This window comes from Tamandua tetradactyla, chromosome 7 (genome assembly GCF_023851605.1).
Source record: "Tamandua tetradactyla isolate mTamTet1 chromosome 7, mTamTet1.pri, whole genome shotgun sequence".
NCBI classification, from domain to species: domain Eukaryota; kingdom Metazoa; phylum Chordata; class Mammalia; order Pilosa; family Myrmecophagidae; genus Tamandua; species Tamandua tetradactyla.
This window is the reverse complement of record NC_135333.1, coordinates 134,387,779-134,409,549: the sequence shown is the minus strand read 5'-3', so window position 1 is coordinate 134,409,549 and position 21,771 is coordinate 134,387,779. Positions and strand designations below refer to the sequence as shown.

Sequence of the window (21,771 nt, the reverse complement as noted above, 5' to 3'; positions counted from 1 at the left end):
TCTAAGAATGAAGTTAACTTCTCTAGGGAAACACTGAAGATCAGAGTAACTTCAACGCATACAGTGCCAGTTGCTTAAGTTCAACTTGGCGGTTCCAGTTTTCAATCATGCCAAAAACTTTGAAAATGTGATTATACCCCCTACAAGTACAAAGTCCCAAATGGAAAGTTTTCCCAAGTCAAATTATTTGAGGACTTTGAGTGAACTGCAGTTACTGGATATCCTGCCCAGTGCTTTTTGCTGGCCGTCATGGATTCTCACATCTAAATGTTTACCTCTCAGGTCATCCTGCTCAGAAAAAGAAGTTTCAACCAGTGAGTTACTTCCTGTTTCTGCTATCTTGAATTATAATTTCATTTAGATTACTAGATGACTGTGTAGGAATATATCATTGATGGATGACTGTGTGGAAATATATGATTGATAGATTTGGAAGTTATTTCCTATTTCCATGACCCCTACCTGCCATGCACACAAATGATAAAATGTCAACCTAGTATATGGTGTTCTTCTGACTTTCACATTGCTCAAATTTTATCTTCAAGGTCAAACTCTCTTAAGTAAGGTGCATAGATGGAATCCAGGGAACCCATGACTTCCCCTGAAATTTTATACAAAAATTTAGAGGAGAGAGGGTCCATGGCTTTCATTAGATTCTCAATGAAGTCTGTAAAGACTCGAATAAAGGTTGAAAACCACCGCTTATTGCTTTGTCCTATCATCAAAGCAATCAAAACACCATCTGCATAATTGGGATTTGCCAATGTGCAAATAATAATAATGACAACAATAGTATCATGGCTAACATATATTAAACATTTACCACGTGACAGGTACTATTAGAAGTTCCTTATAAAAAATTTATTACTCAATCTTCACAACACCCCCTAAAGTGGGTTCTGTTATTATCCCTATTTTGGATGTAAGCAAATGGAGACCCAGAAAAATTAAATAACTTGTTAATAAATTGTGAAGTTGGGGAGCCTAATAGCATATTTCGACAATCTAAATAACTGATTTTGGAGAAGTAGAAAACTGAAAGAATTCTGGTATTGTTAAATTTTAAGAGCAGTGATTTTTTTTTTTTTTTTTTTTTTACTTCTTGCTTTAGGAGATGTGTTATTTTAATCATTTATATGAACAAGTGAATCCACTTCTCTATCCATTCTATGCATTTAAAAATATCCTACTTTACATATCACGTATTTTCATGGGTTGCAGATATTTATATTTGATACGCATATTTGTATACCCCCATTCTTTTGAGGTGCTCCAGAGACCATACAGATATTAATCAACCCTCCCAAATCATAATTTTGTTTCATGTAAATATTTGTACTAGGTAATATTTACATGCTCCACATCCCTGCCACTAATCTAACGTGTGCTTACACTGCGAGGGAATGAGAGGAATCCTGGTTCATCCTTCATGTCACTATGTAGAGGTAGAAAGTGCCAGAAGACCTTTCTTGGCTAGTTTGGGTGCAAGAACTGAGGCTGAAAATGCAGCAGTTCATCACCAAAACCAAACTTTGATCCCAGCAGCTTTGCTGAACCAAGGGGTGATGCGAGAGCTTGAAACGAGTATTGGAAAAAGCAACTGTTTATTTCCTGAGGGGAATAAACTTCCTAGTGGCAACACTGAAAGTAATACGCAGATAAGACTGTTGTGTGAGCAATAATTTCCTGTGCAAAATTAATATACAGTTATAGCTACACTATTCTAATGTGAGCCCCAATGCCCCTTACTAAGGCATTGGTAAAAATAATCAAGTAATTAGGGAAATAATTCTGTCCATCCCTGTTCACATTCTGTTCCTTTACCATTTTGCTTCTGTACCATCCAGCAACTCTGCTGCTTGCCACAGGCCAATGTTCATCACCCAGTGATAATCCCACGTATTAGGACTGATGTGTTCATTCATTCAGCAGGCACCAGGGAACAACTCTAAATGTGCCAGGCATCATCCCAGGCACTGAGGATGTAGCAGGGAAGAAACCACTATCTATCACTAGCCGCTCAAAATTTGTTTCACTTACTGTAAAGGGTTTTCATCAACTGCATTTTTATTTCACAGTTTCTTCGTATTTAAAAAATCCCTGTCTAGTTGATAAAACTTCAGAATTAAAGAGCACCCATGTCTGTTTTGATGAATGTGCCATTTGTGGTTGCTTTTGAAATGTATTTTCTGCTACAGATATAGGGTGATGGTCTTATAAACCACTTAGCTTGGAGTATGACAAAAGCTATCCTAAGACGATGTCTTTCCCAAATATTTAAGTCTTATTTAGTTTCGCCCTATGTGACGTTATTTCAATCCCTCTTGCTCCAATCCCTCACAACATAAACCCCCTCTTGTTTTCTAGATCTGCTATCTCAGTGAGGGAGCCCAGCATGGCCCAATCAAAACAAGCCGGAAACCTGAAGGTCCTCTTGACCTTCACTCTTCCTCCTCCCCACCTTCTAATTGGTCCCCAACTCATGGCAATTCTTCCACATTAACATGTCTGGAGTCCATGACAGCCGCGGCTGGATTTCCGTCTCTCATCTGTTGCCTGTGTGTGGCATAGTCTGCCCTTCTCCTAAAAAATCCATCCCACCCTTATTTCCTGGGCTCCTGTCTGGACTTTAATTCCCAGCCTCCCTTGCAATTCACAGCTAACTGCAAGGGAACTTGCCCTCTTGGTGTGAGAGGAAGCAGGCCGGTGATGACTTTTAAGAGAGCTCTCTCTCCACTTCTGTCAGCTAAATACCAGACAGAATAGTCCTAAGGTAGAAGTTTTCAAACATTCTCAGTTTACAGAGTCCTAGTGTCTCCTTCATGTTTTACAGCACCCCTGGGTTAAATGAAATACTAATAGTTCTATTTATTAAGTAGTTGGGTCCAAACAACTTAATATATCTTTTGTCCTAACAGCTTAGTAACCATTTGAAAAAAAAATCTGTAATTTGAAGAAAGAAATATGTGTACTTTAACCTTAAAAAAAACCAGAAGTACCTACAATGGGATGTGTGCACTTGCTGGGCATTACACAAGTTCTCAACCTTTCAATTTATCAGACTTGACCACCCTCATTTCCTCTTCTATATTGGCTTTCACATGGAATTTGCTTTTTATCACAGAAACCAATGAAAATCCAGCTTGAGAAAGATATGATGTGATCAAAAGCAGTGTAGCTTATCTAATGTTGAAACTGAATGACCTCAAGCCAAGTTGAGTCTTGATTGTGTGTGACCTATGAAGTATGGCTGTGACTCTCTCCCAAAGTTGTAAAATGTACCATGGTGGTCCTATGAGTTCCCTGTGCACTTAAGGAACCTCAGTGCAGTTTTGGAAACCACAGACCAAGTGGATGAAGGAGCCACAAAATGGAAAAGAGCAGAGATCCCTGAATCTCTTTGTGGAGGGAAGCAGGCAGCTGATCAAGAATGCCCACCTTGGTCTTGTATGTAAGCAGAATAAACTTCTGTTGGGTTTGAGCCACTGTACATTTTTGGATCCACTTCTTGATGCAGCCCAGCCTAACCTAACTAGTACATTATATTACTGCAGTGGCCTTTTAATGACTCTCCTTGACCTCAGTCCCATGTCTTCCTCCCTGGCAGCTCATGCCACCATTACCAGATCCTTGCTTCCCCCAACCAATAGACTAATGTTTTCTAAAACTCAAATCTGAGAACTTCCCTGGGATCTTTCATGGTCTAGTCTCTGTTTTCTTTTCCACCATTATTTCCTCATGCTCTAAAATCAGTGTCTCTCAGGCTTGGCTCTCAGGTTAGAATCACCTGGGGAGCCCTAAATAAATATATCAGTGTCCACTTCCCCACCTACAAGAATTCACTTTTAATCAAAATGGACCAATTCCTCAAAAAACACAAACTGCCACAACTTACCCAATACGTAGTAGATAGCTTGAATAGCCCTATAACTATTGAAGAAGTTGAACTTGTAATTTTCAAACCTCCCAAAAAGAAATTTCCAGGCCCAGATGGTTTCCCTGGAAAATTCTACCAAGTGTTCAGAAAGAATTAACACCAATTCTATACGATTTCTTCCAGAAAATAGAAAAGGAGAGGATATCTCCCAGCTCATTTTACAAAGCTAATATCACTCTGATGTCCAAACCAAAGAGAGTACAAAAAAGAAAATGACAGGGTGGGCCATGGTGGCTTAGCAGGCAGAGTTCTTGCCTGCCATGCTGGAGACCCGGGTTCGATTCGGTGCCTGTCCAAGAAAAAAAAAAAAAAAGAAAATGACAAATTAATATCTCTCAGGAATATATATTAAAAATTCTCAACAAAATATTAGCAAATATAATTCATCAGTATATAAAAAGAATTAAATAGCATGATCAAATGGGTTTATTCCAGGTAGGCAAGGCTGGTTCAATATTTGGAAATCAATCAATATAATCCACCATATTATCAGGGAAAACAAGAAAAATCACATGACTATATCAAATCAATGCAGGAGAAAAATTTAACAAAATTCAAACCCATCCAAAAAAAATATATATATATGTGTGTGTATATATATATATATATATACATAAAACTCTCAGAAAAATAGGAATAGAGAGGAACTTCCTCAACTTGATAAAGAGCATCTACAAAACACCTACAGCTGACATTATACCTGATGGTAAAAGACTGAATGCTTTTCCCCTAAATCAGCAACAAGCAGGATGTCCACTGTCACTGCTCTTTTTCAGCTAGTGCAGGAAGTTCAGTACACTAAGACAAAAAGGGAAATGCATACAAAAGACTTGCAGCTCAGAGAGGAAGAAATAATATGGTACTGATTTGCAGATGTCATGATTGTAAAAAAACCTAGGCAATCTACCAAAAAAACCTCTTAGATCTGATAAGTGAGTTCAGCAAGGCTCCAGGATACAAAATAAACATGAAAAAATAAAACATTTATATATTTGATATACCAAATTTTTATATACCAGCAATGAATATATGGACACAAAATTTAAAAATACTATATTACAGTTGCTCAAAAAATGAAATACTTAGGTGTAAATATTACTAAACATGTATAGGACTTGTACACTAAATACTACAAACTGCTGATGAAAGGAATCAAAGATCTAAATAAACCAAGAGACACACTGGGTTCATGGAATGGAATACACAGCGTAGTAAAGACATCAATTCTTCCCAAATTGATATGCAAGTTTATGTAATTCTTATCAAAATCTTAGCAAGGGTTTTTCTGGATATGGGCAGGAGTATTCTGAAGTTAATATGGAAAGGCAAAGGAAGTAGAATAGCTAAAACAATTTTGAGAAAGAGGAATAAAATAGAAGGAATCAGTCTACCCAATTTCCGGACATACTGTCTCTATGGTATTAGTGGAGGGTAGGCAAAATAAATCAGTGAAACTGAATAGAGAACCCAGAAATAGACCCACCCACACATATATGCCCAACTGATTTTTGACAAAGGTGCAAAAGCAACTGAGTAAAGATAAGCTGTTCCACAATTGGTTCTGGAGTCATTAGACATTTTATATTAGGCATAAAAATTAGCTTCAATCTAAATCTCATGCCTTATGCAAAAATGAACTCAAAAAGGATTGCAGACTTAAATGTAAACCATAAAACTGTAGAACTTTTAGTTAAAAAATCCTTGGAGAAAGTCTTCAGGATCTAGGGCTCAGCAAAGTGTTCTAAATTTGAGAAAAGCATGATCCATACAAGAAAAAATGGTGAATTGGACTTCAAAAAAATTTTTTTTAAATCACTCTATGAAAGATCCTGGTAAGAGGATGAATAAACAATCTACAGTCTGGGAAAAAATATTTGGAAACAACATAGTCAACAAAGCACTAGTATCTCAAAACTCAACAGTAAAGAAAACAAACAATTCAATTCGAAAATTGGCAAAAGACATGAGACATTTCACTGAAGAGGATAATGCAGATGGCAAATAAGTACGTGAAAGATGTTCTGCGTCACTAGGCATTAGGGAAATACAAATTAAAACCACAATTGGATATCTCTACATGCCTATCAGAATGGCTGAAATAAAACACAGTGGGAGCATGAAATGACGGCAAGGGTGTGGAAAAACCACTCATACTTTGCTGATGGTAATATAAAATGGTACAGCCACTCTGGAAAACAGTTCGGCAGTTTATTTAAATAAATAATTTATATTGTTCATATATATATATATGAAACTACTATTAGATTGGCAAATGTACTTCTAGGCATTTATCTGAGGAAATGAAGACTTGTGTTCACACAAAAACTTGTACACGAATGTTTATAGCAGTTGTGCTGATTTGACGCTGTTATATACCCCAGAAAAGCCATGTTCTTTATCCTAATCTAGTCTTGTGGGGACAGACCTGTTGTTGGGTGAGATTTTTTAAATTAAGTTGTTTCCATGGGAATGTGACTCATCCAATTGTGGGGATGGGACCTTTTGATTAGGTGACTTCCGTGGAGCAGTATCTCTACCCATTCAAGGTGGGTCTTAATCTGTTACTGGAGTCCTTGAAGAGAGAACCATTTTGGAAAAAGCTCAGAGCCAACACAGACAGAAACAAGATGCAGAAAGAAAATGTCCCCAGGAAAGTGTATTTGAAACCTGAAGCCGAAGGACCAGCAGACACCAGCCACGTGCCTTTCCAGCTGACGGAGGTGTTCCAGATGCCATCGGTCTTTCTTGAGTCAAGGTTTCTTTTCCTTGGATGCCTTAGCTTGGATGTTTTTATGACCTTAGAACTGTAAACTTGTCACTTAATAAATCCTCTTTATAAAAGCCAACCCATTTCTGGTATATTACATTTCCAGTACCTTTAGCAAACTAAAACAGCAGTTTTGTATATAATAGCCCAAAACTGGAAACAGCCTAGATGCCCTTCAAAAGGTGAAAGCTTAAACAAACTGTGGCATGTCTATACCATGGAAAACACTACTCAGCAATAAAAAGAAACAAATAATGATGCATACAACTCGGGCGAATTACTAGGAATTATGCCAAGTGTAGAAAGCCAACCTCAAAAGGTTACACCTTGTGTGATTCCATTTATATAGCATTCTTGAAAAGAAAAAAATTCTAAAAATGGAGACTAGATTAGGGGTTTCCAGGGATTGAAGAAGGGGGCAGGAGGGAAGTGGGTGGGGCTATAAATGGGCAACATGAAGGATCCTTGAGATAATGTGAATGTTCTGGGTCTTGACTGAATCAATATCAGTGTCCTGGCTGTGATATGAGTTCAAAATGTTATCATTAAGGGTACTGGGAAAAAGATATGAGGGATCTCTCTATATCATTTCTTACAGCTACCTATGAATCTATAATTATCTCAAAATAAAACGTTTAATTCAATAAAGTGCCAATGCCCAGTTCCCCATCTACAGGGATTCTGACTCATTTGATCTATGGTAGGTCCAGGCATCAGTGTTTTAAAAGCTCTCTGGGTGATTCCAACATCCAGCCAGAGTTAAGAAGCTGCAAACTGAACTGAAGGATTTGCATTCACTCTCAAGGACCCAGGTAATTTCCTACAATTTTTTGTTCCTCTGCCTCTAACAAATTACCCCCTCCCTCGTTTTGCCTTACTGAGGCTTTCTTCAAGACTTAGCTAAGGGATACCCACTAAGGAACCATCCAGAACACTACTTCCCACTTATTAGCGGCCCTCCCAGGTTGTATTAGTATAACCCTACGTTTTGTCCTGGGACTGCCCTTCATGGCTCTCTGCTATAATCATTTTGTCTGCCTCTCCTCTCTCAGCAACTGTTGTTACAATTACCCCTTGGTAACTCCATGTTCACTTAACTCCTGACTTTTCGGTACTTGCCAAAAATTATGGGTGACTCACTTTTTCTGGTCTAAACCTAATAATCCTTTTTAAATATGCAATTAGGCAAGGCTTACCAGACACCAAGAGATTCACAGACCAAAATGAGACTATTGTGCCATGCTTTTATGTAACACAAAACAGTAACACAAAAATAAAAGGTCTAATATTGGTTCTGAATGCCTTGTGCCTATGATACTTCTTTTCATTCATTTGTTTATTTTTTTGTATGTCCAAACAGATCTAGACTCTGGCCAGTTTGGATAGGGCAGACACAGGGCTTTGCCAGCCTCTCCACCACAAGTCCCTGCTTCTGGGCCATCTGGTTCTTTTAATAATCTCTCTTAAGCAGGAAATATGATGGGCAGCGAGGACATCAGTCCCAACTCCATTGTGTCATTCAGCCTTCCAGAACAGTCTTTCTTTATTCTTTCTATACCAACATTAAACACAGGCTGGCATATTTTGAGAACATGATTTATCACAGAGTTTTTCCTGCAAGGATATGAATTCTGGTTTTTTGCAACAATGTAAAATATATTTTGTTCCCCCCATCCCCAAGGGGGAAAAAACCTTTATCAGCATTTTTATTAAGATTGTTAACCTGATTAATTTAGGGTGAAATTTTTTGATGTTTGATTATGCTATCCAAGAATAGACCACTTGAAGAGAACTTCCTAGATTGCAGGGATTTTTATCTGTTTTGTTCAGTCTAGTAGTTCCAATGCCAAGAACTGTGCCTGGTACATAGTAAGGCTCAGTTTTTATTGAATGAATGAATGAATGCCTTTCCACTTGTTCTGATTTCCTATCATATCCTTCAGAAGTGTTTTTAATGTTTTCTCTATAGAACGTGCACAATTTTTGTGACATCTTTTCCTAGGAATTTTATCTTTTAGCTATTATAAATGGGGTCTTCTATGAAAACTTCTAAGTGGCTGCTGTTTGTCTATACAAAGGCTACAGTTTTCTACATTTTAATTTTTTAAAGCTTTTTCTTAAAATATAACCTGTATAAGAAACGTCCACAAATCATCCGTGCACAGCTTGATGAATTTTCACAAAGGAACGCAACCATGACACATATTAATTTTGTAAACCTCTCTATTATTAAATTTTCTTATTTCTCTAGAAGAACTTTGGCAAATTCTTTTGTTTTTGCCAGGCATTGATGCGATTTTTCTTAAAATTTTCTGGAGTTCAGTAACCAAAAGGATTGACTTGCAAACCCAAAGAGAAACAACAAACTAAATCCCATTCTATCAGTGAGATTCTTGTTGATTATGTTGAGTGAGTTGATACAGATGGACACCTAAAATCTCTTCCCTAAGATAATTAAATATAGTGATTAAGGAAAACGTCAAATTGAAAACCACCTCATCCCTCATCAGTTAGGCATCGTCTGTTCCTTGTGCTGCTAGCTAATTTGGAGGGACTACAATCTTTGCTAAAGGTCCTGCTTAATTTGGAGAGAGGAATATTTGCAATTTAAATCACACACAAAAAGAAATAGTATATATTGACTTGCCTAAATTTTACTGCAGTGCTTTGTTCCGTAGGCCTCGATGTATAAGTGAACTAATGCAAATGAATGCATCTGTCTTCATTTCTCTTTTCCATTAGATCATTATGCAAACATCAGACACCAAAAAGGACATAAAATGATTGATTAATCAAGTAGAGAGCCCAGGTTAGCAGAAAGGAAATTCCAGAAGCATATTCCTACCTCTTCAGACAGCTTTTCTCCCGCCCCCTTCGTAAACACCTTTGAAAGATTTAGTCACTCCTTCAGGGACTAGAGATACTTATTGGCAGTTAACATTTTTGTGATTCAGCGCATTTTCTTGCAACAAAATTCTGTCTTTACTCCTGAGTCTTACCTAATTCAGATTCTTTATTTGGTCTGCTTCTGCTCAGCTAATCCTGGGCAGCAAACACAGAGTGGACAAGAGACACAACTGTGAAATAGGTGTTGCGTTTGGAACCACAAGCCTTTGGATTCACGTCACTGTCACACGCATCTCCTCTGTGGTCATCTTCCCCACACCCAGTGTCCTGCTACTTGTTTGCTTGTGTGACTAGGCTGTAAGCAATGTGAGAACAATAGATTTGACTTTCCCATCTTTGATTTTCATTGTTTAGCTCAGGCACTCAATAAATGCTTGAATCAATGAATGTGCAAATCCTTCATGTAACTGGTGCATGAATATTTTCTTTCTTTCATATACTAAAACTAGCTCTTAGGGAGAGATTTGAAATATATTTAAATGACAGGGTTATTGACTATTACCGGTTGAAACGGTGGCCCAGAACATTGTATTTATGTTTTAATAAAGATCAAATTTAACTAAAGGAATTGACTTCCAGGTAGATTTTCAGGATTCGACCTGAAGACTGGGAATAACCCGGACTTCTTCAGGAGAAAACTGCATTGTCCACCTCCCATAGCTCATTTTGTGCAGGTAGCAAGTTCTTAAAAACCTGAGTATGATAAGGTTTTTATGAAGCAAAACTTATTTTTCACTTGCCTGGTAACCCTATTTCATAATTGCATCTTTGTTCATAGTTGTATTTTTGATTCACTCTTCAGAGAAGCACTTAAAACACTATGCTCCAAGCACTTCTCAAGTAAAGATCTGTAATTAGATGCTTACAAATGTCAGGATCCCTCTGCATTTTAAAGGAAAGGCAAAGAATCCTTTTCTTGGGCAAAATCGTTGGGCATATTACATCTCTGTAATGTAATTAGTCACCATCTATTTTGTCATTTTGATTACTTTGATTATTAACATTATTTTTAAATAATATATACCTACCCCTCTACCAACAAGGATTTATAGTAGTTGTTTGTTAAGTTGATCACTTCAAATATCACTTAGACATAGGTGTGTTTTCATAGGATCAATAAAGGGTTGTGTTGCTTTGTTTCAATGGGACCCAGGTAAAATGCAAACAGCGATGGATTTTTTAATGCAAATTCTTCAGGTAAATGATGTAAAAGGTCCTGCTTTTATTCCCTTGACAAGAATTTTGAGATGACCATACTAAATTTCAATCATTAATATGTCTATCATATATAATGTAGTAGATGAAGCTGACATCACACACTCTCATAGACTCTTCCTCAGCTTCTACTTTACGGGCCAGTAATAAGTCACGTGTGAAGTGTCATCAAACAGCCAGAACAAGACAGGTTTCCAACGATGGTGTGTTGGGCTGCTGAGGTCACGGGAGCTGGCAATCTTGAAAGGCCTGCCTGGACTGGGAAACTCAGTGACCTGCAACCCCTTGCCTCCTTTCCCCTTGTCCTCTGATCCCCTCAGTAGATTAGATGAGAGGTTATTTCCTTCCCTAGCATGGCTTGATTTTTTTATTTAGCTAATGGGATAGTATACCGGCAGCCAAGGTTTAAAAACCTTTACAATAAGCATTCATATAGCATTCAAGAAGCATTCATATAGCATTTGAGATAAGCATTTATATATAATTTGGAATTATAATTAACTCTTATGTATAATTAAGGAACAGGCAGAGGTATGTGAATAATTTTTTTAACTTTGGAAAAACAAGTCTGTTCTTACATTTTAATGTGGTTGTCTTTGATGTTCTAAAAGTCCATAACCCCTGAAATTCATAATCTTGGAGAAGCTGGAAAACTGTCCACTTTCCTTATTCCTACCAAATATATAGGTAAAAGGGGAAATAATATCAGAGAATTTTAAAACAGTTGTATCATGATTAGCCTCTGGATAAATAAATGTATATTTTTATATCAGAAAGGAAGGATAGCCTTGATGGCTTTCTACCTTCCATGTGCCTAAAATGAAAAGATTTATATTTCCTCTTGGAGTATAGACATTATCCCCACAAGACCTGCGAGATTTAGAAAAATTTTAAGTATAGAATGTGGGATTTGCAGCAGTTACCCAGGTTCTGAAGTCCAACCCTGCCTTGCCCTATTGGGACACATCCTGAAAGAAATTATATGATTTGTTACACAAAAATATTGTACTTTATTTTCTGAAAGAAAAATAAGTAGAGAATCAATAATGTTTTCCTTGGACCTGCAGAAAGCTCTTTGCCCTTGTCAGTTGGCATCGTAAGCTAAAAATGTACCCTGATCTCAGAGTCTGCTGCTGCACAATATGGGACTGTGCTATTTGAAATTCTCGTCTCACCTCTTATCTTCCCATTTCAACTGTACCCTTTGGAGTTACAAGGAGAAAGACGGCAGAAAATCATTTGAGAATGGCAGGAAACAAAGGGTGGATATTATCATTGGTACATGAACCACGCCAGACTATTTATTGTCAAACTAGAGTGAACTACCCCACTGGTACCTATTTTAATAACCTATAATGGAATATCTGCCTTGGTGTTATCTGTCTGCACATCTTTATGAGATCCTCTGCACAGGGCAATGGAAGCAGGCCATAGACATCTTTTCTCATTAAAACCAGAAAGTTAGAAGAGCCTATGGGGAGGAGTCACTTAACAACACTTAACAAAAACAACGCCTCTGGTTCTATTCTCATTTAATAAGGCAAATGTTTTTCTTTTAACAGAGGAATTCAAGGGCTCCACAGTCGTGGAATTGATGAAGAAAGAAGGCACTACCCTTGGCCTCACTGTATCGGGAGGAATTGATAAGGATGGCAAGCCCAGAGTGTCTAATCTGCGACAAGGAGGAATCGCTGCTAGGTAGGTAACTGTATCTCGGAGAAATGCAGGAAAGAGAACAGAGGGTGTAATTTATTCAAACATTAAAGCTGATCAGAAAGGTCACTAATAAATAAATGACAGCTCCCATCTGCTGGGCAGCACATCCAAGCAGAAGCACAGTGGGGCATGTTTCAGAAGCTGTTCAACTTGTCTGCCCGCCTGACTTTTCTGGCCCATGCCAGTCACCAGGGTGATTTTCCTGTCATCTCAGGAGCAGCCAGACCCTTATAAGGTTTTAATTTTTAAATGCGTATATAGATCTGGTCCCCAGATGTGCCACTGAATAGCAGACAGGCTGCAGTGGAGAATGAGACACTCTGATCATCTGAATATGGAATAAATGACCCATATGATCTATGAGGGGGAAACTGCCATGGAGGGGAAGAGCTAGACTGGAGGGGGCAACTCCAAGTTTCCAAGTAAAAATTTTGCTTGTTCCGCATCTTCTTTACATTTCTACTTGTGGGATACTCCTTTTCATCAAAACGAAGTAATGGTTTCTAAAGGGTCAGATGGCTTAAAGCAGGAGGTCTTGTTTTGTCACCTTCTCATGAATTGCCAGTTACACTAGTATTGCCATAGGTAGAATGTTTGGGCTGCCAGGCTGGGGAAGAGGGAAGCGGGGAGAGGAGAAGGGTTGATATATGGAGCAATTCTTAGTTAACCTCAAAAAAACGGTGGCTGGAATGGCCAGGTTTCCTTAACAGTGAGGTTAATGCACCTTAAGTCCTGGACGCCAATATTCTTGTCCACATAATCACAAATTAAGTTTTAAAGTCCTTACCTTATAAAATGTGATCTGAAATAGTGATTATTTTTGATGATCCCCTTTTTGTACAACTTAGAATCTTAACCCAATTGATTGCTCCGTGATCCAAAAGTATTATTTGTCAGAGAAGCTGATGTGGACATGGGTACCTTAATCCACTGCCTTCAAGCTGTTAGGAAACTTTTTTCCACATCCTTACCCTCCTTTGTTTTCGAACAGCTGTGGCTGCATAATGTGTCCAGAGTTTCTTCATGTATTATAGCCTTAAACAAGTGTGAATAGGGAGAAAAATTTCACTTTCAGTTATATTAATGCTGCAATTTAAAGTAGTACTATGCCAGTTAGATTGAGTGCCATCAATCATCAAATATTTATTGCTAAGGCACTACTGTTTTATAGGTAGTAGGTAAAAATAATTAAAGATAAAATCCCTGATCTAAAGGGGCCTATAATCTATTATGGGAGATTAAGCATAAGAAACATGCAAAGTCTGAGAGCAATGATGACATTGCCTAATAGTAAAAAGCAACAGCTCAAGAATTGTCATGGAGCATTGTGCAATTAAGTTGCCAAGTGAGTGACAGTAAACCTGCAGCAAGAGTGACAGCATTTCCTGGGGGCTGGAGCTGATTAGGAAGGCTCTTAGGAATGATTGGAGCTGAACTTAGATAAAATGAATTAAGTATTTCTATTTGGGGAGAAAATGTTATTGAAAGTCCTTCTCAATGACACATTTTACACCTATCATTGACTGCCTATTCTTGGGTTAGATGTAGAGTTTAACTAAAAACCCAAGGGCAGCCACACTTCTGTTGTGGTGGTGAAGAGAGATGGGGATATTACTGAAACGCAATACTTTCATTGTAGTTTCTTCACCAGTACTCTTCTAATCAGTCCTGCTGTTAGCAGTGAGTAGCAAATTAAGTTGACTCTTTCCTTGGCCCTGAACTTACCCCCAGCGAAGATACTGAAAGCTGAGAAATGTCGGAAAAGAAGAGAACCAAAATGAGAGTGCATGAAGAAGAAAGAGAAAGACCTGGCATGTCCAGGATCTGGATATTCCATCCCCAGAGAACCAGCCCTTTATGGGCAGAGCAGATAAAAAAAGTTTTCTTTCATTTTGTTTTATTGAGGTCTTTAAAAATAAAAAGACTGAACAGTTAGGAAAGAAATCAGGCAGCCGCAGAACCAGTGCAAGACTTGTAAAGTACAGCAGGCAGTGTGAGCAAGAGGTATCCACTGGATCTATCACCCTATCTCAGCTCTGCTACTCACTCTTGGGGGCCAACTACTTCCTAGGTGGCAGGAATGTCTCCTGCCATGTCAGGCTTCTAGGTTTTCCTGCTGGCTCATGAAAGGAAAGTGGGAAATAGAGTCAGATTCATTTGTGGAAAGGATGGATTCACTCAACCAACACACTTTATTTTGCAGAAGTGATCAGCTGGATGTGGGTGACTATATCAAAGCAGTGAATGGGATCAACCTGGCCAAATTCCGCCATGATGAGATCATCAGTTTGTTGAAGAACGTCGGGGAAAGAGTGGTTCTTGAAGTAGAGTATGAACTGCCACCAGTCTGTAAGTAACCACAGCCCCAAGCCAGGACAACTGCACCACAGTTCTTCCTCGAACTTCTCACTTCTTATTCTTTTCACTTTTTCAATCAGTGTATCCTTATAGGAGTAGCAGGGCAGAATTTCTTGATATTTAGAAATTCTTTGAATTGAGAATCTTATAATCTACTCAAGGAGCATTAAAAAAGAGCAGAGGTAACAATGAAATTATAGGGTGGTGTGCCAGTTTGAGAGGATGCATGTACCCTAGAAAAGCCATGTTTAATCCTAATCCCATTTTGTCAAGGCAACTATTTCTCCTAATCCCTATTCAGTACTGTATGTTTGAAATTGTAATTAGATCATCTCCCTGGAGATGTGACTTAGGAAGTCATACCTTGATGTGATCTTGAGTAATCTAGAGTGGTTGTTAAACTGGATTAGGTGGAGACGTGTCTCCACCCATTTGGGTGGGTCTTGATTAGTTTACTGGAATCCTATAAAAGAGGAAACATTTTGGAGAAACTGGGAGATTCAGAGAGAGAAGAGAATGCTGCAGCACCATGAAGCAGAGTCCACCAGACAGCGACCTTTGGAGATGAAGAAGGAAAATGCCTCCCGAGGAGCTTCCTGAAACAGGAAGCCAGGAGAAGAAGCTAGCAGATGACACCATGTTCACCATGTGCCCTTACAGCTGAGAAGCCCTGACTGTGTTCACCATGTGCCTTCTCACTTGAGAGAGAAACCCTGAACTTCATCGGCCTTCTTGAATCAAGGTATATTTACCTGGATGCCTTAGATTGGACATTTCTATAGACTTGCTTTAATTGGGACATTTTCCCAGCCTTAGAACTATAAACTAGCAACTTTTTAAATTCCCCTTTTTAAAAGCCATTCCATTTCTGGTATACTGCATTCTGGCAGCTAGCAAACGAGAACAGGTGGTTATTCCATCAAGGTGATCTGTGAACATTGTGTTTGCCACTAAAGCTCATTTAATGAACAGTGAACATATTTATAGGTTCTATCCGTTGAGTACCATCCAGTAAAAACATTTTTCAAATATTTTAAGTTACTTATATAGCATATATTGATTTCTGAAGCATGGAAATATCTTCAGAATGTATAATTACAAAGTAATAACAACAATGTAGTCTGTACATAATTGAGAACGTACTAAATGCCAGAAAGTGGACTTTAATTTCACTGATGCATTAAATTCTCCCAACAAGGAGAACCAGCATAGGAGAGCTGAACTTTGGTGTCAAACAGCCTGGTTCAAATCCCACCACACATTTTACTAGCTTCATGCCTTTAAGAAAGTTACTTAAAGCTCTTTGTGTCTCAGTTTCCACACCTGTAAAATGCAGATAATAATAGTTCCTACTCACAGTTTTGTTATGAGGATTAAATAAATTTGTATTTGTAAAAGGCTTAGAACAGTGCCTGGTACAGAGTAAGCACTATGGATAAATAAGCAAACCAAACAGCACTACAAGTTAGCCATTGTTATCATTATCATTCTCATTTTACAGAGGCTTTATATCTCCAAATTAGAAGGCAGCAAAGTCACTGTACGAACCCAGGCTGTCTGGCTCCAAAGTCCAGATGCTTGTTAATTGTTAGGTATTCCTTGTGCTAAAAATGTTTGAGGTCCTGCATCATGTCTCTTTACCTCTTATTATTATGCTATTAACATGGATGCCACCCTGGGGAAGCTATTTCCTCTTCTGTACTGATAAGAACCCAGATCTATTACAAATAGCAGGTAATCATTCCTTAGTTTAGCAGTGACTTACTAAGCATTTATTGTGTTCCAGGCACAGTATGTACCTGGGGTATATTAGTGGAGTTTATATTCTAGGGGGAAAAACATACACTAAAAGAAAGCCACAATAAATAAGTAAAGCATATAGTATATTAGAAAATCATGAATGCTATAGGAAAAGGAAAGATAGCAAGAGGAGGGGTTGTAAGAGCTGAGGAGCTGAGATTGCAATTTTAAATAGGGTTGTTAGGGTTAGCTTCCTTGAGAAGGTGCTATTCATCAGTGACTTGAAGGAGAGGAGGGACCTTAGGCTTTGTTCTGAATGATACAGGAAGACATTGTATAGTTTGGAGCAGTGGAGTAATACGATATGTTTTAGGTTTTAAAAGACTCCCTCTAGCTTCTATGTGCAAAATTGATTCCAGGAGGCAGGAGCAAAAGTTGGTAGACCAGTTGGGAGGCTATTACAATGAGAGATAATGGTGGCCATGAGAATGGTCACATTCTGAATCTATTTAGAAGATAGAATCAGCAGGATTTCCTGGAGGATTTGATGTGGGTTGTGAAAAAAGAGAGGAGTCAAGGATACTCCCAAGGTTTTGGGTTTAAGCAACTAGAAGGATGGAATTGCCATTCACTTAGGTGGGGAAGAATGTGCACAGAACCAATTTGTGTGGGGCAGGGTGGGGAGGCGATCAGAAGTTAATAATTTGAAATGCTACCTTTGAGATGCCCATTTGACATGCAAGAGGAAATGTCATGAAAATAGTTGGACATGTGGTATGGAGTTTGAGAGAGAACTCTGGGCTAGAAATATAAATTTAAGAGTAGTGGGAACAGAGATGATGTGTGTTGCTTTAGTGCCAGATGAGAACATTCAGGGAGTGATTATACATAACAAATCTTAACATAAAACCTAGCATAATCTTAACATAAAATCTATTGCTGAAAATCTAATGGTTATTTTATTACAAAATCAATTATGTCTATATTCAAAAATGTTGCTACAATATTACTCATAATATTTTGTTTTCAATAAGGCAGTCTTAATAGAGTGTTAAGAGCCTGGGTTGTAGCACTATTTAAATGTCAGTTTTGCTTTTTTTCTGGCTCTGTAACCTCGGGCATATTATTTCAGTGCTCTGAGACTCAGTTTTCTCATCTGTAAATGATTATAAAACCTGTAGGATCTTTGTGAGATTCAGAGCTGTAACCATGCAAAGTACTTAGACCATTATTACATACTTAGTAAGTAACTAATCATGTTAGTGCTTACTACCAGTTTTTTTATTCACATAAGGGACTGTTTCCTTGAACTCAAAAGGGTCAGTTTGCTTTGAAATCACTATCTCAGACCATTGCCAAGGGGTTAAGGAAAACCAGATATCTGGAGGTAATTTTTCTTGATTATGCATTGTGATGGTTAAGTTCTGGTGTCAACTTAGCCAAGTGATGATGCCCAGTTGTCTGTTCAGGCAAATACTGGCTTCACTATTGCTTCAAGGATATTTTGTGGCTGGTTGATAAACCGGAAGGCTGGTGTGTTAAATCATCAGTCAGTTGATTGCATCTGTGGCTGATTACATCTGTTATCAACTAAGGCATGCCTCCCACAAATGAGATAATCCAATCAGTTAAAGACTTTTAAGGGAGAAGAAAGGCGTTTCCACTGCTTCTTCAGCCAGCAAGGCTCTTCTCTGGAGTTCATTCAGGTCCTTTATTGGAGCTGCCAGCTTCACAGCCTGCCCTGCCGGTTTTGAACTCTTGCATTCCCACAGTTGCATGAGACACCTTTATAAATCTTATATTTACAGTTGTCTCCTGTTGGTTCTGTTTCTCTAGAGAACCCTAACTAATAAGGCTTGCTCCTGGGCGTGGTGAGAAACAGGATCTTAATAATGGGTTTTCACAATTGGTTTTCTTCTCTGATTAGACTCAGAGGCACTAATGTCTCTGTTTTTAGTAATCAAGATGGCACTGGAAGCCTATGGGGTGAGTTGACAAGAGAGACAGGCAAAATATCACCATTATATTCTGCTAATTGTACACATATATGAAGCAAGGCTGTGGGTGAGAGTGTTTTGACACCTTTACAGAGTTTTCTAGAATTAAGAAGTATAATGATGTTGGCTGGTTGTTGTTAGATATGCTGGATACAGTGATGAGGGGAAGGGATGAGTTGAAGCCTTCAAATTAGCAACTTAAGCACCATATGAACAATGTAAAAGTTTCCATGTGTTCCCTGAAAGAAAATCTTATTTCCTGTGATCACAGACTTGAGATCTCTGGAAACTAGATGCAGAGTCTCATTGTGCAAGTAGCAGATTTACAACATAAACTAAGTCTCAACCTTGTAGGATGTCTCCTGTTAAAGTAAGGGTTCTGATTGGAAAAGAATGAGACCCTGAAATGTGGGATAGTGATATATGGCTTGATGATGACGGTGATAGGGAAATGGACTCCCTGGAATCTGCTGAGCCTTTGCTAAATAGACCCATAATGAACAGGCCTGAGGAAAGCTTCCAGACCTCCAGCCTGCTTTGAGGAAACAGCTATCTGGTCTCCAGTCTGCCCAAAGGAGTCTGCTATCCAACTTCCACCTAATGAGATTAAGCCTGCTAACCCTGTAACTACCTCTCCTGGGGAAATAGCCCTCACTCCTCTGTCTGGAATGACTAATCCTGTTTCACTAGATGAAACTGCAATGGAATGCCCTGAGGTAACTGGCTTAAAAGACATTTCTGTTTTTTCTCATGACCTACCCCACCACCCCTCTTTTCTTCAAGACCTGTAACTAGACTAAAGTCCCAAAAGGCCCCAAAATATGAGGTACAATGTGTGACCCATCAGGAGGTATACTATATTCCAAAGAACTGCATGAGTTTTCCAATCTATATAGAAATTAGGGAATGGAGATTAAGAATATGGGATAATGATGAAAGAATATTAAGTTGGATCAAGCTGAACTTATTGATATGGTCCCCACTAAGCAGAGATTCTACATTCAATGCTGTAGCTCAAGGGGTTGGAAAGGGTATTAACAGTTTGTTTGGATGGTAGGCTGAAACATGGATCCAAAGGTGGCTGACATTACCTGAGGTCAAAATGCCAGAACTGCCCTGATATAATGTAAATGAGGGGATCCAGAGGCTTAGAGAGATTGGAATTTTAAAGTAGGTTTATCATGAAAGGCTTGCCCACACACCCCGGGAATGTCCAGAGGACACATCTCTCACTAGAACCTTAAGAAATAAATTCATGAAACTAGCTCCATTATCCCTGAAGAACTGTACAGTTGCCCTTCTCTATACAGATTTTACTATGGGAACTTCTGTCACGGAGCTGGAGTCCTTAAACACAATGAGGATGATCGGATCCTGAGTTGACAGAAACCATATGGGGACAATTAATCACCATAGACAAGGTGGGCATGGCCACATAATGGACAGCAGACTCCAGGCAACGTCAAAATAATCTGACTAGCAGAGACTTGTGGCACTGGCTAGGAGATCATGGGGTACCTAGAAATAAAATAGATGGTTAGCCTACAAATTCTTGTTTGAGATGTATAACCAGAATTCTAGATCAAGTGAATAGAAGTCAACTTGAATTACAAAAGCAGTCCAGCCCCTTCCTTAATCAGAGAGTTTACAGACCTAGAGTCCTTTGAATGAGGTGAGGGCTGGGTATTCTTGGGAAAGAACCTTTACACTGCCCCAGATTTACTCTGTTAACCTTTCTCTCAGCCTTCCCCAAGGAGACCTATGGTCTTTTACCACAATGACCGTGCATTAAGAAAAAGGAAAGGATCAGATATTTCAGGGATTATTGGACACTGGCTCAGCAGTGACACTAATTCCAGGAGACCCAAAATGTACTCTGGTCCACCAGTCAGAGAAGGGGCTTCTCAAGGTCAGGTGATCAGTGGGGTTTTATCTCAGGTCCATCTCACGGTGGGTCTCTTGGGTCCCCAGACCCATTCTGTGGTGATTTTTACATAATTGGAATAAATATACTCAGCAACTGGAAGAATTCCCACATTGGTTCTCTGATTTATGCAATGAGGGCTATTATGGTAGGAAAGGCAAGTGGAAGCCACTAGAACTGTCCCTACCTAGCAAAATAGTGAATCATAAGCAATACTGTATTCCTGGAGGGATGAAGAGATTAGTGACACTCTTAAGGACTTGTAGGTGGTGATTCCCACCACATCCCCATTTAACTCTCCTATTTGGCCTGTGCAGAAAACATACTGGTCTTAGAGGATCACAGTGAATTATCATAAACTTAACCCAGTGGTGACTCAATTGTAGCTGATGTTCCAGATGTGGTATAATTGCTTGAGCGAATCAGCACATCGCCTGGTACCTGGTATGTAGCTTTTGATCGGGAAAATTGTTTTTTCTCAATAGCTGTCAGCAAGGACCAACAGAAACAGCTTGCATTCACCTGGCAAGTCTGGGAATATACCTTCACTGTCTTGCCTCAGGGGTGCATCATCTCTCCAGCCCTATGTCACAATTTGTCCACAGGGACCTTGATTGTCTCTTTGTCTCACAAGATATACTGGTCCATTATATTGATGCTATCATGTTGATTGGATCTAGTGAGCAAGAAATAGCAACTACTCTAGACTTATTCATAAGGCATTTGCAGGTCAGGGGATGGGAAATAAATCCAACAAAAAATACAGGGGCCTTCTACCTCAGTGAAAGTTTTAGGTGCCCAGTGGTGTTGGGCATGTCATGGTATCCTTTCAAAGGTGAAGGATAAGCTGTTGCATCTGGCCCCTCCTATGACCGAAAAAGAGACACAATGCCTAGTGGCTTCTGGACTTTTGAGACAACATATTCCTCATTTGGATATGCTACTCCGGTCCACTTACCAAGTGACTAGAAAAGTTGCTAGTTTTGAGTGTGGACTGGAACAAGAGGAGGCTCTGCAACATGTCCAGGCTGCTGTGGAAGTGGCTCTGCCACTTGGGCCATATCATCCAGTGGATCCAATTCTGCTGGAAGTGTCAGTGGCAAATATGGATGCCATATGGAGACTTTGGTAGGCCCCTATAGGAGAATCACAACACAGACCCTTAGGATTTTGTAGCAAAGCCTTACTACCCGCTGCAGATAATGCCTCT

The 21,771-nt window shown here is 39.0% G+C and overlaps 1 protein-coding gene and 1 long non-coding RNA gene across 10 annotated transcripts in view; one reads left to right on the top strand and one right to left on the bottom strand.

Moving 5' to 3' along the window:
* GRIP1 (glutamate receptor interacting protein 1) overlaps window positions 1–21,771 on the top strand; it is a 733,183-nt gene that overhangs the window by 549,317 nt on the left and 162,095 nt on the right. For all 7 annotated transcript variants that reach the window (XM_077111339.1, XM_077111343.1, XM_077111338.1 and 4 more), the window contains exons 3-4: window positions 12,389–12,524; window positions 14,746–14,891. In XM_077111339.1, coding sequence (XP_076967454.1) covers window positions 12,389–12,524; window positions 14,746–14,891 — 282 coding nt within the window. The remainder of the gene's footprint in view (window positions 1–12,388; window positions 12,525–14,745; window positions 14,892–21,771) is intronic.
* Window positions 3,750–21,771, bottom strand: part of LOC143642664 (uncharacterized) — a 48,943-nt gene continuing 30,921 nt past the window's right edge. For 2 of the 3 annotated variants that reach the window (XR_013155782.1, XR_013155784.1), the window contains 2 exons: window positions 21,520–21,697; window positions 17,855–20,155 (listed from right to left, as the gene is read on the bottom strand). This is a non-coding gene — a long non-coding RNA (uncharacterized LOC143642664). Of the gene's footprint in view, window positions 4,227–17,854; window positions 20,156–21,519; window positions 21,698–21,771 lie in introns of those variants that run through there. The other variant, XR_013155783.1, reaches the window with a different exon arrangement.